We start from the raw sequence: 16249 nt of genomic DNA on the forward strand, positions 1-16249 counted from the left end.
TTTTCCTTTAAAAATTCGAATTATGTCTAATGCATTAATTTGTTTTTTTTTTTTACATGTTTACTTGAATAGCAACATATATGTTAATTAAAGTTAAACAACAAGCACACGGTTTCTTGTTTGTTGTATGCATTAGGCGCGTACATTTTTTTTTAAAAAATAGCGAATAAATATTTGGACTCAGAAAAATAATTTTATTTTACAGCTGGGCGGCGGCTTGCTTGTTTTTTTTTTTTTTTTTTTTTTTTTTTTTTTTTTTTTATATTGATGTGATAATGTACGAGTCTTTTTCTTGACAAAATAGAAAGTGAAGAAGTACAGTTGGTAAAGAACATTCCAATTATTTTTTTTTTTTTTTTTTATGTTACGTTCATTTAATACTTGTTTGTAATAGTTCTTTTTCAATATGATTTGTTTGATATATAAAACAATTACATTTTTGAACTGGTCAAATTTAATTTAGATAAATAAAAATAGACAGAGGGAATACTATCATTTTTCGACTGGTGGACTTATGTTATTAATTCTATGCTGATTTCTTACTCTTTTTCCATTCTTTGAGTGTTCTCTTTGAATTGTATCCATTTTCCTAATAATATTCAGCCAAATTATAAATTTTGGTCAAAACTTAACCCACAATTAATAAACAACTGAGTCATTGACAGGTTTCAATCTTACTACGTGTTTTTGTTACCAAGTCAAATTACACTCTTATCAGCTCTTTTTAATTGGTGCCACAAGTTTTACATCCACTAGTTGATGGAAAGATGTAATCAGTTTTTGTGATGGCTCTAAAATGAAAAGATCTTACATAAATTAAGATAAAATAGTGTAGATGACAGATAAGAAAAGACCAAAATAAATGCTAAAACGATTGACAATACTAACAACAATATTTATACAATTAATTACTTAATAAAAATTAGTATATACTTCTAATTTATTGATAACCTGCATATATATCAGTAATTTACTAATTGTTAAGAGGAGTTGGAGTACACCGAAGAATGTCGCGATTTCGGCTATTGTTGGCGTTTTAAGGTGGAGGAGGTTTGTGAGGCTATTCGCAAGATGCGAAGAGGTAGGGCGACGGGGCCCGACGAGATTCCAGTGAATTTTTGAAAGTTTGCTAGCGGGGCAGGGTTAAGGTGGCTAGCCGATTTGTTCAACAACATTTTCAAGTCCGCTAAGATGCCCGAGGCGTGGAGATGGAGCACAATGATTCCTTTGTATAAGAACAAGGGTGACATTCAGAGTTGTAACAATTACCGTGGAATTAAGTTGTTGAGTCACACAATGAAGATTTGGGAGGGGGTGGTGGAGCGGAGGTTGAGGAAGATAGTGTCTATTTCGAAGAATCAATTTGGATTTATGCCTGGTCGCTCGACGGTTGAGGCAATTCACCTAGTGCGGAAACTGGTTGAGCAGTATAGAGAGAGAAAGAGGGATCTGCACATGGTGTTTATTGACTTGGAAAAGACGTATGACAAAGTCCCTAGGGAGGTTCTTTGGAGATGCTTGTAGGCGAGGGGGGTCTCAGTGGCGTACATTCGTTCGATTAGCGACATGTACAAGGGGGCAAAGACTTGGGTAAGGACTGTGGGAGGGGATTTCGAGCATTTTTTCGATCTTGACAGGGTTGCACCAGGGATCAATTCTTAGTCCGTTTTAATTCGCCTTGGTGATGGATGTGTTGACACGAAGTATTCAAGGTGAGGTGCCTTGGTGTATGCTTTTTGCGGATGATGTAGTTTTGATTGATGAGTCATGTCGATGTGTTAATGATAAGTTGGAGGTTTAGGGACAAACCCTGGAAGCTAAAGATTCAGGTTGAGTAGGACCAAGACGGAGTACCTGAAGTGCAAGTTTAGTGACTCGAGGCAAGAGAACGAGGTGGTAGTGAAGTTGGAGTCTCAGGTGGTTTGTAAGAGGGGGATAGTTTTAAGTACCTTGGGTCTATAATTCATGAAATGGAGAGATTAATGAGGATGTCTCTCACCGTATTGGGACAGGTTGGTTGAAATGACGGCTTGACTAGGAAATTTTATGCGATAAAAAGGTGTCTCCCAAGCTTAAAGGTGAATTCTACAGAGTTGCAGTCCGGCCGGCTATGTTATATGGAGTGGAATGTTGGCCTGTTAAGAATTCTCACGTCTAGAAGTTGAAAGTGACGGAAATGAGGATATTGCGTTGGATATGTGAACTCACGAGGGCTGACAGGGTTAGGAATGAGATTATTCAGGAGAAGGTGGGGGTAACGTCGGTGGAGGATAAGATACGGGAAACGAGGTTGAGATGGTTTGGTCATGTGATGAGAAGAGGCACGGATGCCCCAGTTCGTAGGTGTACGAGGTTGGGCTTGGATGGTTTCAAACGGGGTAGGAGTAGACCGAAGAAATACTGGAAAGAAGTGATTAGACATGACATGGAGCAGTTACGGCTCACTCAGGACATGACCTTCGATAGAAAAGTTTGAAGGAAGAATATTAGGATAGAGGGCTAAGGTGTGTGGTCAAGTTCTAGGCTGTAATTAGGAGAGATTGGTGTAGCTTGGTTGGTAATGCTGGGGATTGGGGGAGGGGGGTGTCCTTTGTTGGTTAATGTACTTTATTTTTGTGGTTGTTGTATCTCTGTTATTTTTATCATGTTGTATGCTTGCGACGTTTGTCTATGGTCCTTTGTCTTGAGCCGGGGGTCTATCGAAAACAGTTTCTCTATTTCTTCGGATGTAGTGGTATGATCTACGTACATTTTACCCTCCTCAAACCCCACTATGTGGGAATATATTGAGTTTTTTGTTGTTGAATACAGACTCAGACATTTTTATTTTATTTAATATGTTTTGTCTGTAGTTCATTTAAAAAGAAGATAGGAGTATATATTTATATATTTAAAAATAATTTAACTTTTAATCTTTATATTTGAAATTCAACCATATAACTCCTTTGAGTCATAAAAGTCTGATAATAAGTCACAACTCGTTTTTCTTAAAATTTTTATATACCATAAAATTATCTCACATAAATTATATTTTCTCAGTTTCAATTTATTTATCCTATTTTTTTAAAAAAAATTATTTTAAAAACATCTCTTTAATTTTGACTTTTCAAATAATATTTTTAATATTACGAAATTTAAATATTTTTATATATTCATATACTTTTATTTTAAAATTATAAATATTTATTATTATTATTTTTTAAATTTTGTATTGGGTCAAAATTAGTGGCAGACTTAGGATTTAAGGATAGTAGGTGCTTAAAATCTTCTGGTGAAGAAGCTTAAAATCAACCTAAATGTCAATACACCTGACTAATTTTTGTTTTAGTGGATTCTTTTATATATTATATACCTATTTTCATATATTTTTTATATAATTTTATTTATTTCGCGTTAAATTTAGTGAGTGTTGGAGCACCCGACAAATATATGTTGGTCGGCCCCGGTCAAAATTAGAACGATAAGGAGGAGAAGCCACAACAATTGTCACGTTGGTAGACATTAGGTGGATGAGTCAGTTATGACAAGAAGATATATTGATGTGGCTTTGTAATATGAATTTGACCAAAAAAAATCTAAGGACTAGTACGTGGCATTTAATTTGAGGATGAATTGTACCAGAAAAATATATGTTACACATTTGCACCACAAATACAAAACCCCAGAAAATGACTACCTTTTTTTGGTTCCCTCAATTAAAGAGGAAATATGTTACATATATAAAAAAAGGTTAAAGCTGTGTGTTCTCTCTAACCATTTTTCTCTTTTTCTCTCTTTTTAAGGCAAAACTGATAGTTTTGTAACTCTTAAAATCATCATAATTATTATTATTCCATTCCCCATTAAAGAAGAGAAAAGAGAGAAAAAGAGTTTAGTAGTAGAGACATAGTATATTAATTTTTATTAGTGTTATGTGTGGCTTATAGATAGTTAAATTAAAGAAATTAATTAAAGTGATCATGGGGTGTTTCCCTTGTTCTGGAGAAGGAGATACATCAGTTAAGAAGCCACAGAAAAAGATTTTTGAAACAAGTGATCTTAATCATCAATATAAAAGGGTTCATAGGTCACAGCCTAAACAAGGTATATATATATATATGTGACATTTTGTATGATTTGATTATATTTTATGTATGTTATGTTTGATTTTGTGAAAGATTGATCCTTTTTTTATGCATTTCGGAAAATTTTAATATGGGGTTGTTGGAATCTCTGATCGAATGTTGAATTTTTCCTAACCAATTTTTGTTTTTGTGTTATGTTTGATGGATGTTAGGTGGGATTCATTTGATCCTGAATTATTATTGTTGCATGCATGTATGATTTGGTTAATATTTTTGAATGTACAGTTAATTGTTTGATGAAAGATTTTATGATTCTTTTTTCATGAATGAGTTTGGTATATTAGGCTATTTTCCTCGGAAATCCTCAAGAAAACGTCTCATTAAAAAATGACTTCCGTCGTACCAAACATACCCTGTTGCCATTTAAATTTCGTTTCTTGCGTATGGTGTCTGCCATTTATTTATGTGGTTCCTCTGTATGCCTATTTCTTAAGAAACGTTTGATGCTTTGGAGACGTTCATGGAAGGAATTGAAAGTCTTAATTTCTTGTCCTGATAAGAAGGTTGAATGTTCAGATTTGATAAGAGGGGTTGATCCGGTGGTAAGCACCCTTCACCTTCACCTCTTATGTTGTGAGTTCGAGTCACCAAGAGAGCATAAAACGTAGGAGCTCCTAGGGAGGGGTAAAAAGAAAATTTTTTAAAATCTGATCAAGCTGTTGTCTAGTGCGACGGATTAGCTGCAATTTGAGAACATCATTTCTTGTTTTTTTGGACTTCTTTTGTATACGTTTGATCTTTTCGAGAAATTTTGTTCCTTTTGTATGGATCACTTTTTGCTTCTTTGTGTACTACAAATTTGAGAATCTTGCTGAAATCATTATTTTGGCCGTTTACTATCCTTGTGCTCTTTCATTTCTTTTTCTCCCTCCTCCAAATGAGGTCTCCTCCATTTAAACTCCCATCATTTTGGTGCCTCGTGGTTTTGTCTTGTTCCGTAGATATGCCGGTGGCTAGGCAATTTAAAGTTGTGAAGAGCGAAGAGGTTAAAATTGCAAGCCGATCTACGTCTAGGAAAGATGGGGGTTATAGTAGCACTCCTCCCTCAGATGGAAAAACAGGTGGTGCTACGGCACAAAGGTTTAAATTCGATCAATTAGTAGCTGCAACCGAAGATTTCAAGGAAGATTACTTCTTGGGAGAAGGAGGTTTTGGCAAAGTATATAAAGGTCACCTGGGGGGTACTGGTGAGGTTAGCTCGACTCCATTCTCGTAATACTTGTCATTCCTTCCTTAAAGTCTTCGATAAGCAACAGAATTATTTGAATACTCTCCCCCTTTTTTGAATTTATACCCCCTCCAATCTTTGCAGGGTCATTTAAAGTAAGTGAGTGGTTTAACATCTGGATTAATTGGTGGCCTGAGTCTGTTTATGTTTTCTAACGCAGATTGTAGCCATCAAACAACTCGATCCAAATGGATGTCAAGGAGTTAGGGAATTTGTTGTTGAAGTACAGACACTAAGTAAGGCTGACCATCCTAATCTTGTTAAACTAATTGGCTGTTGTGCCGAGGGAGATCAGAGGCTATTGGTGTATGAGTACATGGCTCTTGGTTCACTGGAAGATCATCTATTTGGTATGTTATAATTGTCGGCTTCATCTTACGCTCTTCCAATCTTGAGCCTCGTCCTTCTGATAAACATGCCTATTTCTTTTGACTTTGTGATGAGTCCATTTGGTTTACTTCTTTCAACGTGTGCAGACGCCTGGCCAAATCAGAAACCTCTTGATTGGAATATTAGAATGAAGATAGCTGCAGGTGCTGCAAGAGGCCTGGAATATTTACATGACAAGATGACACCTCCTATAATTTATCGAGATCTGAAATGCTCCAATATTCTGCTTGGTGAGGAGTACCACCCAAAATTATCCGATTTTGGTTTGGCTAAAGTTGGTCCTAGTGGAGACAAGACTCATGTTTCCACCAGAGTGATGGGTACATATGGATACTGTGCACCAGATTATGCTATGACTGGCCAACTAACATTCAAGTCAGATATCTACAGCTTTGGGGTCGTTCTTCTGGAGATAATCACAGGCAGGAGAGCGATTGACTATACAAAATCTGCCGCGGAGCAAAACCTGGTTTCTTGGGTATGTTTTCTTGATTTCTTATTGTTTCCATGTGATATATTTTTGTAGTTATCTGTGGTAAGACCTAGTTTTTCCTTGCTTCGTAGCTACTGAATTTAGCCATCATTTTTATGTCTGCACCTAAATGGATCCAAGCAATTGATGTCACTGAACCACTACCCGTAGTTGTTTTTACTTTTGGAACAAATCGTTAGTCATTGTTTGTCAGATTGGAGGTTCTCTGTGGTTTTAGACGATGAGATAAGAGGCTCTTAAACCTTTAAATATTCAGTTTTCTGTCTGTTATTTTCTTCACAAACAAAAGCGTGCTATTTAAGTGGAGAAGAGGGGTAAGGGGTGGCCCTTTATTCACCAAGTTTCGAACTGTGCCCCACGCCCTTGGAGATTTCTCCATCGTCAAAAAGAAAATAACAGTTTTCTGCTTGGAAGAGTTGATTTGGATTTACCAGAATCATCCTTCCTTTTTGATCCATTTATGGTATCATGTACTGTTTGGTTGGAAAATAGTTATCCCGGGATTACCCGGGATAACTTATCCCATCGCTATGGTGTAAATGGTGGGATAAGTTATCCCGGTATTAACAAATACCTCCAACCAAACATGGGATAGAATAATCTTTCATTTTATGTCCGGGACTACTTCTCCCTTATACCTCACACCAAACGACCAGAATTCAGTGCTTACAAAAAATTTTTGAGTGCAGATGTCACCCTTTTACCTTTTATTTCCACTATTTTCTTTTCCTTTTAGTTTCATCCATGGGTTCAATCATATGGTACTGCCGTACTTTTCCTTGAATGGCATCTTGGCCTATGCATACTAGTCACGGTGATGTGCAGGCGCTTCTAGTTCAGGGTTCTGATCAGTGATTAGGGAAACACAGTTTAACAGACTTGTTAAGCATAAACATAGTGTGTATTTCAGAAAGTATGAGCTAATGTTGCCTGCTAGTTTTCTGGACATGATTATCAAGTTAAGACATTGTGTTTCACTGGCTGATGTGCATTATGTGTCTGTACCATTGAAGTATCTACACAGTAGGTCTTTGAAGCCTTCTGATTGACTGCTACATTTTTGTTGACATGAAAGAGGTAACAAAAGTGTGTGCAACATCCACAGCGAATCTTGTTGTCTTTCATGAATTAATTTATGAATTATGACAGTGAGGTTTACACGACATTATTTAACTGCTTTTTTTCTTTTAAGAAAAGATGATGTTTACCCGATATCACTTGGAACTCAACCATGAATAAAGCAAATCCCACTTGAACAATTATGGCACCTTTTTCTAGTTTTGAGATTAGTCAGGAGTGATCTTAGACTGCCTTATTGAACTTGCATAAATGTTATTGAATTGTGTGACCACCTCGTCCTTTGTCTGCTCTAGTACCATGTCAAAGTGTGTGACCGCTTTATCTAAAAGCTTAAGCTGTTTAGGGACTCTATTTTTATCTAATTAATCATAGATTCAACAAAAGCCACTGTCTTTTGCAGGCAAGACCATTATTCAAAGACAGGAAGAAGTTCTACAAGATGGCAGATCCAGCACTTGATGGTCACTATCCAATTAGGAGCTTATACCAAGCTCTTGCAATTGCTGCAATGTGTGTCCAGGAGCAACCTACTATACGCCCTCCAATTGTTGATATCGTCACTGCTTTGAACTACCTTGCCTCCTTAAAGTATGACCCTGAAATCGAGCCTCCTATCCGGAAGTCATACAAAAATCAATCTTCTCACAAATCTATAAACGATGAAGATTCCTGGTAACGGTGATGGAAATGATACAACAGAGCTTGAGGACTAAAATAAGAACTCACAGAGACAGAAGTTAATGGTTGTCAACTTTCTTGTATCACATATGTATATTACAGATGCAGCTTAAAAACCATAGATTGGACGTAATTAAAAAAAAAAAAAAAAAAGCCTCTTTTGCATATCTAATGCAGATGCAAGCTCCAGTGCATGGTATAATATAGTATGTAAAAGCTCTACGCTTCAATGATACAATCAATCAGCGTAGAAGCGTTAGCAAGAACTAATTAAAAGCCAATATACACATATTTTCTACTAGCTATTTCAGTGCAGTATAAAATGTTTGGTAGCTATGCAATAGAGACACCCTTTTGCGAAACCAAATTGAAGAAAAAGCAGCTTCTAGACAGTCAGCAAATAGAGAGTTAATGGCACACTTTGTTGATGTTATTTCCAGAAACGAAAAATTTAGCATCAAGTCGTGCAGTTTCACTTGACAGAAGGAAGAAACATCCTGCTTTCTGTTAAACTAAGCTAACGAACGAATGGAAGAATCTGATAAAGCAAAGGACTTTGGGCTCAACTCAATCTCAAAAGCTAGCTCATGAGGGGAGGATTGCCCAAGGACCCTTTAACCCACCGATGTGGGACTCCAACAGAATCATATTGAAAATTACATGAAACATTGTCATTACAGTTAGGACTCATAAGAAGGCATGCTTTCTTACTTGTTCCTTTTGAGATCTCCACAGATATGAGTTTCCCCCTACTGACATGGTGATCAACTTTGAGCTTTTGAACAGTGAGATTTGAGACAAGAAGTGGAAGAATAGTTATGTCAACCACATACATCTATACGCGAACAACAACCATCTTGATTATAATTGTAGGAACCATCAAAAAACCGATGTTTGTTTGTTATTTTTGCTTGTATGACACTGTAAATGGGTGTCTCTTATGGTGAATTCATTCAGAAATAGTTGCTTGGAGTTTCACCATATTTTTTTCCTAACATATTTAGTAAGTGGAAAGTACTAGAATTAATGGGCAATGTTTGGTCGTGCAAATAAAGATTTTAAAGTACTTTCTAATGATGATTGCAACTATACTAAGAAGTCACTAATTAACTTCATTTCTGTATTCCCTTTGTTCCTAAGGAATAATCAATCCTTCTTAGTTCCTAATGTTACAGTTTTTGCTATTCATAAGATTGCAAATTCACTTATAAACACACATATTTATCAGATAGATACAGCCTGGGCGAACCAAAAACTAGCATTTTGACATTTCTTCAATGATAACTACTATCAACTGTTCAAGGTATGATTTTCATAACTAGGATACATCGATAACTACATCATTTAGCTGTCGTTATCTTTTAACTTTTCGTTAGGGGATTTGGGGGGAAACAAAGTAGAGTTTTTATAGCAATGTTTGGCTGCTCTTAATGTAATGCGATTGACAGTGAACTTGTACATAACTGAAGGAATTGAGATGGAAGAAATATCTGGCTTGAATTGCATTTGGATCATTCTCTCGCGTTGAAAAATGAATTACTGTAGCCGGTAAAAATTGTTGAAATAATACATGTTTTTGTGTCTATGCTTTAAATTTTGATAGTGTTTTCGAGAGCATTTGCTGGACATGCTTCAATAAGAAACTAGCTTTTCATGTGGTTTACACAACTTTGCAGTGAAAAGAAAGAACCACTATTAGTCTAGACTCTAGAAGTAGTAACATTTCTGCAAAATTACAAATGAATCTTGTGTTTCTCAACTTTTGTATATGGATTCTTTCTTTACTAATCAAATCTATTGATACAAAAAAATAGAAGGAAGTGAAAAAACTATAGCCTCCTTCCAATAGCTACATTTCACTCGTTTCGCCTGATCTGCAACTGCCTACAGAAATGTACAAATAGGAGTTGTTTGATGGTAGAACTTTACAACAATCCCTTCTCGCTGCCTGAAAAACAGAAAAATATCAACTTATTAATAGTCCTTTCCGGATCAATAGTAAGAAATGGAGTTGTTTGAACAAACTTACCGACTGCCAACGGTTATTATCTGGGCTTTTCAACACAACAACTGCATTGATATTCTCAGGTGACTCAATTTTCCATCTGCAATAAGGGTACGACTCTCTATGACGATGGTAAATCCCAACGATCTGATTCTTGTTTCGATCATATTTGGCTGCACTTATGTAGTATATGAAAGGCTTCTGGCACGGGTGCTTTGTCACAGGCCTTGTGTTGAAAGCATAGGCTGTGTAATCAGCTCTTTTGTACCAGTTAAGAAATGTTCTTGTGGGCATTTCTAGTTCTCTTGGCGAGATATTACCCCTCGTGATCTGAACCACGTATCCCCACGATACTGAAATAGACCAGTATTTCTGCTTGTCGTAGCAGATTGACTGCTGCATTATGCTTGCAGTGTCGTACTTCATTGATTCAAAAAGGCGTCGGAGTCCATCAACTCTGCTCATCCTTGGGATTATAGGATCCACTACATCAAGATGGTGAATTGATACTAGTGGTGTTACAGGATGTGCTCCCAATAGGCCTAGCAAGTTCCCATACACATCATACTATACTACCACAAAGAAGAAATTCATCAAAATCCAGGCAGAAGTACAGTAAAATGATAGTAGTAATAATTGCAACAGTTTTCATGGCTCTTGGACTATATGATGTAGTAGCATAGCACTAGTAATGTATGAAACTTCGGTTATGAACAAGATTTTTACCATAACGTATTTTAACATGTTGTAACAGGTCAACGACATATCTAGTGGTAACCGCACAAGGTAGGGAGGCTGTTGTAACATATCGCTGACCAAATTTTCTGCGGTACCTGTCTCACCTTCTTAAGAACTGTTACGTGCAATTATCTTTTAGGTGACTCCGGATTTAAAATCAGACAACTAATTAATCTCATTTTTAAGGGAGGGTTACCTGATGAAATCCAGGTTCACGTGTGAGGGGGACTCCAAGCTCAGCCATACAAGCTTGAATTCTGTCATCACTGCCGTATAATCCAGGATATCGCTGAATGCAACGATCTTGAATCTTCTCCAACTCTTTAGCCAATGGATAACTAATAGCAAATCCACCTCCACCATAAGCCATAGAATATGAGAAAAAAATATTCTGAATATGGCTTTCTGAAGAACTCCCAATGTAATAATACTGTTTATGATCATACTTAGAAAGAACTCGAACAACATTGTCCACATTAAACACAGTGTCATCATCTCCCATTACGAACCATCTCACATTTTTAGGATTCAACCTTATTGTCTCAGAAACAACCCTGGAAATCCTTAAAGCTGATCTGTTCCCCTGTCGATTCGTGTACAAGAACCTAGTTGTGTTCTCTGAAATTCGAATTTCAGGCAAACCTTCATTTTTATGTACTGTAACATTTTTATCTAACCATACAACACCTCTCATTTCCCCTGGCCTCCACCATAATTTTATGTACTCTTTTCTTTTATCCCACAAGTTTGTAGACCCTGCTATACCGAATACAATGTGTTTCAGGCCTGTTCCAGGTTCCCCTGGATTTTCTTGAAGAGAAAGGGAAGTTGAGTTATTGGAATTATTAGAAGGTTGAGTTTCAGGTAATTTCGTGGAAAATGATTCTCTCGCGGGTAATTCTGAGGAGGAAGGCAATGAATTGGTACATTGAGGGGAATCTTTATTGATAATTAGATTAAAAGAATAAATAAGATAGATGATTAACAAGGTGATGAACAACCACGTTACAGTTTTGCGAAGGTTGCTGGGGCCAAATGCGCCGGGTCGTTGAGAAGAAGAAGAGGTCATTATTATTCTTATTATGAATAAAACGACAAGTCGTTAGGGGTTCCTGGAGAGTGGAACCATGCAGAATCAGACACGAGATAGATCTATTTTTTTTTTTTTTTCTGAGTTTCTAAGTGTTATGGTAGTGCATGCCATGTTTCAGTACTAGAGATGAATTGCGGTACGGTAGAGTAGGAGGAAGAACGAAAGTGAGTGATGGAGAAACAAGTTGGATTGAGAGGAAAAGAGATTTTTTCTCAAGTTTGTTTGATATGAATTTAGATTAAGTTTTATGTACTGATCATATAAAAATTACTAGTAATATTTACGCAATTAAGTCATTTCGAAGATAATTATATTACTTAGATCGTTTCCACTAGCTTAATCGATTATTGATTCTAGCCATTCAAATTTATTCTTCTGAATTGTATTTTCCATAATGAATTCATCACTCTACAACATATAGGTGCGCTTTGTTAAAATGACAATCCTCAGATCGATTAATCTGTATTTATGTTTTAACATATAGAATTTTGATACTATAATGATGTATAAGAATGACTGTGTAGGCAATTTACTTCAAATTATAATATATGATTTAATTAATTGTGCAAATATCTTTTGGTTCACCCCTTGGAAATCATATCTATGATGCACAGCAAGACTAGCAAGTGGTAAAACATATTCGGCCAACTTATGAAATGTAGTGATAGTTTGTGAATTTGTTTGAAATATAGTGAAATTCCTCGCAAGCATATACAATGTATCTGTCCGCAAGAAAAAAAAGTAGTATCCGTGCGCAAGTGAAATACAATGTATTCGTTTTTATGGTCATCACCTCAAAACGCCATACATACAACTGACATGCATACAACATTATACACTTGTATGTTGTTGTATTTCAGTGTATTACACTTTGAATTTTATGAGATACATATGTATATCATAGTATAACTTGTATTTTGTGATATACACTGGATATACAAGATTGCTTGATAATGCAACGTCATTGGAAGTTAAAAGAACTATGAATCGGATTGTAGAAGAAAGAGATCTTTTTTGGGTGATATCTCAGGTTTCAACAACACCATCTATGTTTCTCCTCTTGAATTTCCTCGTGCAGGGGTGGCTCAAGGATAATGCTAATAAAGTCTTTGCTTTAGGCTTAAAAAATTTTGAGGCCTCAAAATTTTTAATAGTAAACTCTATATTTTCAATTTCACTTGACATAATAATGAAGATTATCAAATTCATTTTTAAAAAATATCTAAGAAATAATAATAATGAAAAAGATAAAAAGTTATCTCATTTTTACATGAAATATTTTAGAACTTAGAACTAAACAACTCAAACTTTATATTAATAAATAAAGTTTTAATAACAACATTCGAGTTAATGCATTGCAAACGAATGAGTAGCACCTTATTAACAAGAATTAATAATAATCATATTAATATGTGAAGTTAAAGGTTAAGTATCTTTTAAAAACATTGAAACAACTATTATGCAAGAACAAATAAAACAACACTAAATTATTAGAGTAGTATTTTTTTATGTATGTTTATATATGTAAGACCTCTTATTGAAATTTGACTTTAAGCCACTAATAAAAACATTTATGCCCAAATTTTTGGATTTCAAATTGGAACGGGTTAGGTTGGGATGTTGGAGACAAAAAGGAAATAATAATAAAAACATAGAAGAGACAAGAATTACTACTCTTTTGCAAGATATGAGACTTGAATCCCACGTCAATTAAATGGAGTGTTGATGTGGGATTGATATAGTCTGGGCTCTCCCATTTTATTAGTTAGCTTTTGGGTGTGATTCAATAACACAAAATTGAATTTGGGAGAAATTGCGGAGTAATGGGTATATCTCTTATAAAATTCAAGTTGTTGCACTATATTGTAGTATTTTTGATCTCTCCCTATTTAGAAAAAATACAGGAATTAAAAAGTATTGTAATCTTTTTTAAATCGATTTCACTATTTGGAATAAATACAGGATTTAAAAAGTATTGTGGTTTGTGATATGTTTTATCAAATATGTATAGTTCATTTGAACTGGCCATGGCCCAATAACAAACTACTGATTCTCGGGGCGGAGCCAGTCTTTGGCTAGGGTTCATCGATAGAAAAATATACAATTTATACATAATTAAAATCATTTTTTATGTATCTATAGTAAGTGTTGAACTCTCATTAGCTAGGTTTTCTTTAAACATTGAACCCCTTAGTTGAAATCTCGAATCCGCCGCTGTTGATTGGGAAATTCGAACCTCCTTCTTCTGCCATTAAATTTGAACCTCCTCTGTGGGAAAAATTATTTTCTGTCCCTTTACAAATCGTTTTTAGTTTTAATAGTATTCTTACGAGAGATTTTTATTCTGACACGTAAGAGATTTGAACATACTATTTTTTTCTATTCAAATGGCAAAAGGCAAAGAGATTTCATTTCCGCTCAGGGTCGGAGCTACAGTTTGGATAGGGGGTTCATCCTAATCTTTCGATGGAAAATTATATTATATATACATAATTAAAATTATTTTTTATATATATAATAGATGTCGAACCACCTTCCGTTAGTTCGTATGTTCACTTGTGAACCCCTTGGTGAAAATTCAAGCTTTGCCACTGTTTCCGCCTCGTCCTTGCCTTATTAACAGGAAAAAAAGAATAGATTTGAGTGCACATACAGAGAGGTCCTCTATAATTTAGTTATGGCTGAACACTGTACAGAGCCATTTCTGTATAGAAAAAAAGGTAATCGGGTACACTGAGCAATTTACAGGGTTTCATCATTGCCCCTTATAAATGAGGTTAATGCCTCGATAATTCTTTCTTCAAAATCAACTATAATTGTATCATTTACTTTCACAGCTAGAAATTGGCAGTTATTTTCTTACCCATTTTGAGTTGTTACTTATAATTATTGGAAGTTTAAAAATAGTAAGTTTAATGATTGGAAGTTAATAGAGTCCTCTGGGGATCGACTTACTTTAATTTCTCCAGGATACTAAATTAAATTTTAGTGCCGCTGTACTGAATCTTATTACATAGAGCTCATTGCGTTAAAAAAAATTAAAAAAATCCAAGCTAACCGTGTACAATAACATATTTAGTATAATTGTGGAATTTGAGAAGAGTAGAGTATACGTTAGACCTTATCTCTATTTTTCGAGGTAGAAAGGTTATTTCCGATAGATCCTCGGAGCAAATATAATGTAACGGATGCTGGAAAGTAAGGGAAAAAAAGAGACAACAGAATAACAATGTAAAAAATAAGTGTATAAACATATCTTAACAAACATATATCGGAAAAAAGGAAACTACGTGATACCTAAATCATACTATTAGAAGTACGACAGTACTCAACTATCTACTAACCTTCTATCCTATTTCTTGACCTTCATACTTTCTTAATTATCTGAAGTCGTGTCCTTAGTCAACTGAAAATATGTCATAGCTTATCTTTTTGGGCCTACTTCTACCTCTTCTAACTCCCGCTACAACTTACCTCTCACACCATGACCTCTTCATTGGCGCATCCACACACCTCCGACCTCTTCGCCTTTCTGAACTATCTCGACCTTACTTTCTTCATCCACCATGGAGATCACTCCGATCCCACTTTATCTCATATAACTTCATTCTTAATTATACCTCTCTTAATATATCCACATATTTGAACATCCTAACCTTCGCTAATTATATGTACCTTAAACCTCAGTAAACGTTTTACTGAACTGCAGCGCAAGGACGTTCATGTTTCAGTGCTTTACATCATGTTCTTTTTTCTTTATTTCCATCATTCAGTCTCAAAGTTGCGCTGGATGTGTGGGCTGACTAGAGGGGTTAGAGTTCGGAATGAGACTATCCGGGAGAAGGTTGGTGTGACTCCAGTGGAGTGCAAGATGCGGGAAGCCCGATTGAGATGGTTCGGACATGTGAAGAGGAGGGGCATGGATGCCCCGGTTCGTAGGTGTGAGAGGCTAGCGTTGGATGGTTTTAGGCGGGGTAGGGGTAGGCCGAAGAAGTACTGGGGTGAGGTGATTAGACGGGACATGGAGTAGTTACAGCTCACCGAGGACATGACCCTAGATAGGAAGGTCTGGAGGACGCGAATTAGGGCAGAAGACTAGGGCCGGTTTGGGTCGCTAGTGTAGGGAATTACTTGGTGGGGGTTTTATTCTTGTTATGATTCCGTGTTCCATGTTTTATTACGAATCTGTGTGCTTTCCTCTGTTTTCTAATACTTATGGGTGTCATATTTATGTTATGTAATCTAGTTCTGTGCTTTACTATGAGTTTGTGTGGTATCTCGTGACTTGAGCCGGGGGTCTATCGGAAATAGTCTTTCTACTTCTTTAGAGGTAGAGGTATGGACTGCGTACATCTTACCCCCCAGCCCCCACTAGGTGGGAATACACTGGGTTTGTTGTTGTTGTTGTTGAGTCTCAGAG

At 35.9% G+C, this 16249-nt stretch overlaps 2 protein-coding genes across 3 annotated transcripts; one reads left to right on the top strand and one right to left on the bottom strand.

Annotated features, from left to right (window-relative positions):
- Positions 1–3764: 3764 nt before the first annotated feature.
- On the top strand, positions 3765–8294 carry LOC107875570 (serine/threonine-protein kinase CDL1-like). Of its 2 annotated transcripts, NM_001325060.1 has the most exon segments (5): positions 3765–4083; positions 5066–5316; positions 5513–5702; positions 5829–6220; positions 7716–8146. In NM_001325060.1, coding segments are annotated over 5 exon segments (1233 nt in total). In that variant the 5' UTR covers positions 3765–3959; the 3' UTR covers positions 7992–8146.
- Positions 8295–9548: 1254 nt separating this feature from the next.
- LOC107874632 lies at positions 9549–11985 on the bottom strand. Its single transcript, XM_016721394.2, has 3 exons — positions 10933–11985; positions 10023–10565; positions 9549–9941 (listed from the first exon to the last, which is right to left on the bottom strand). The coding sequence occupies exons 1-3, from the start codon at positions 11803–11805 to the stop codon at positions 9843–9845; spliced, it is 1515 nt and encodes a 504-aa protein (XP_016576880.1). The 5' UTR covers positions 11806–11985; the 3' UTR covers positions 9549–9842.
- Between the last annotated feature and the right edge of the window lie 4264 nt (positions 11986–16249).

Source organism: Capsicum annuum, chromosome 6 (assembly GCF_002878395.1).
Source record: "Capsicum annuum cultivar UCD-10X-F1 chromosome 6, UCD10Xv1.1, whole genome shotgun sequence".
Lineage (NCBI taxonomy): Eukaryota > Viridiplantae > Streptophyta > Magnoliopsida > Solanales > Solanaceae > Capsicum > Capsicum annuum.

What these genes read in the sequence shown, in the direction of transcription:
- LOC107874632 (XM_016721394.2), bottom strand. Translation starts at nt 11,805, where the DNA reads ATGACCTCTTCTTCTTCTCAACGACCCGGCGCATTTGGCCCCAGCAAC. An exon ending in GTGAACCTGGATTTCATCAG is followed by an intron (nt 10,566 to 10,932) that starts GTAACCCTCCCT and finishes GTGGTAGTATAG; the next exon opens with TATGATGTGTATGGGAACTT. An exon ending in ATAATAACCGTTGGCAGTCG is followed by an intron (nt 9,942 to 10,022) that starts GTAAGTTTGTTC and finishes TCTGTTTTTCAG; the next exon opens with GCAGCGAGAAGGGATTGTTG.
- LOC107875570 (XM_047413351.1), top strand. Translation starts at nt 5,669, where the DNA reads ATGGCTCTTGGTTCACTGGAAGATCATCTATTTG. An exon ending in ACTGGAAGATCATCTATTTG is followed by an intron (nt 5,703 to 5,828) that starts GTATGTTATAAT and finishes CAACGTGTGCAG; the next exon opens with ACGCCTGGCCAAATCAGAAA. An exon ending in AGCAAAACCTGGTTTCTTGG is followed by an intron (nt 6,221 to 7,715) that starts GTATGTTTTCTT and finishes TGTCTTTTGCAG; the next exon opens with GCAAGACCATTATTCAAAGA.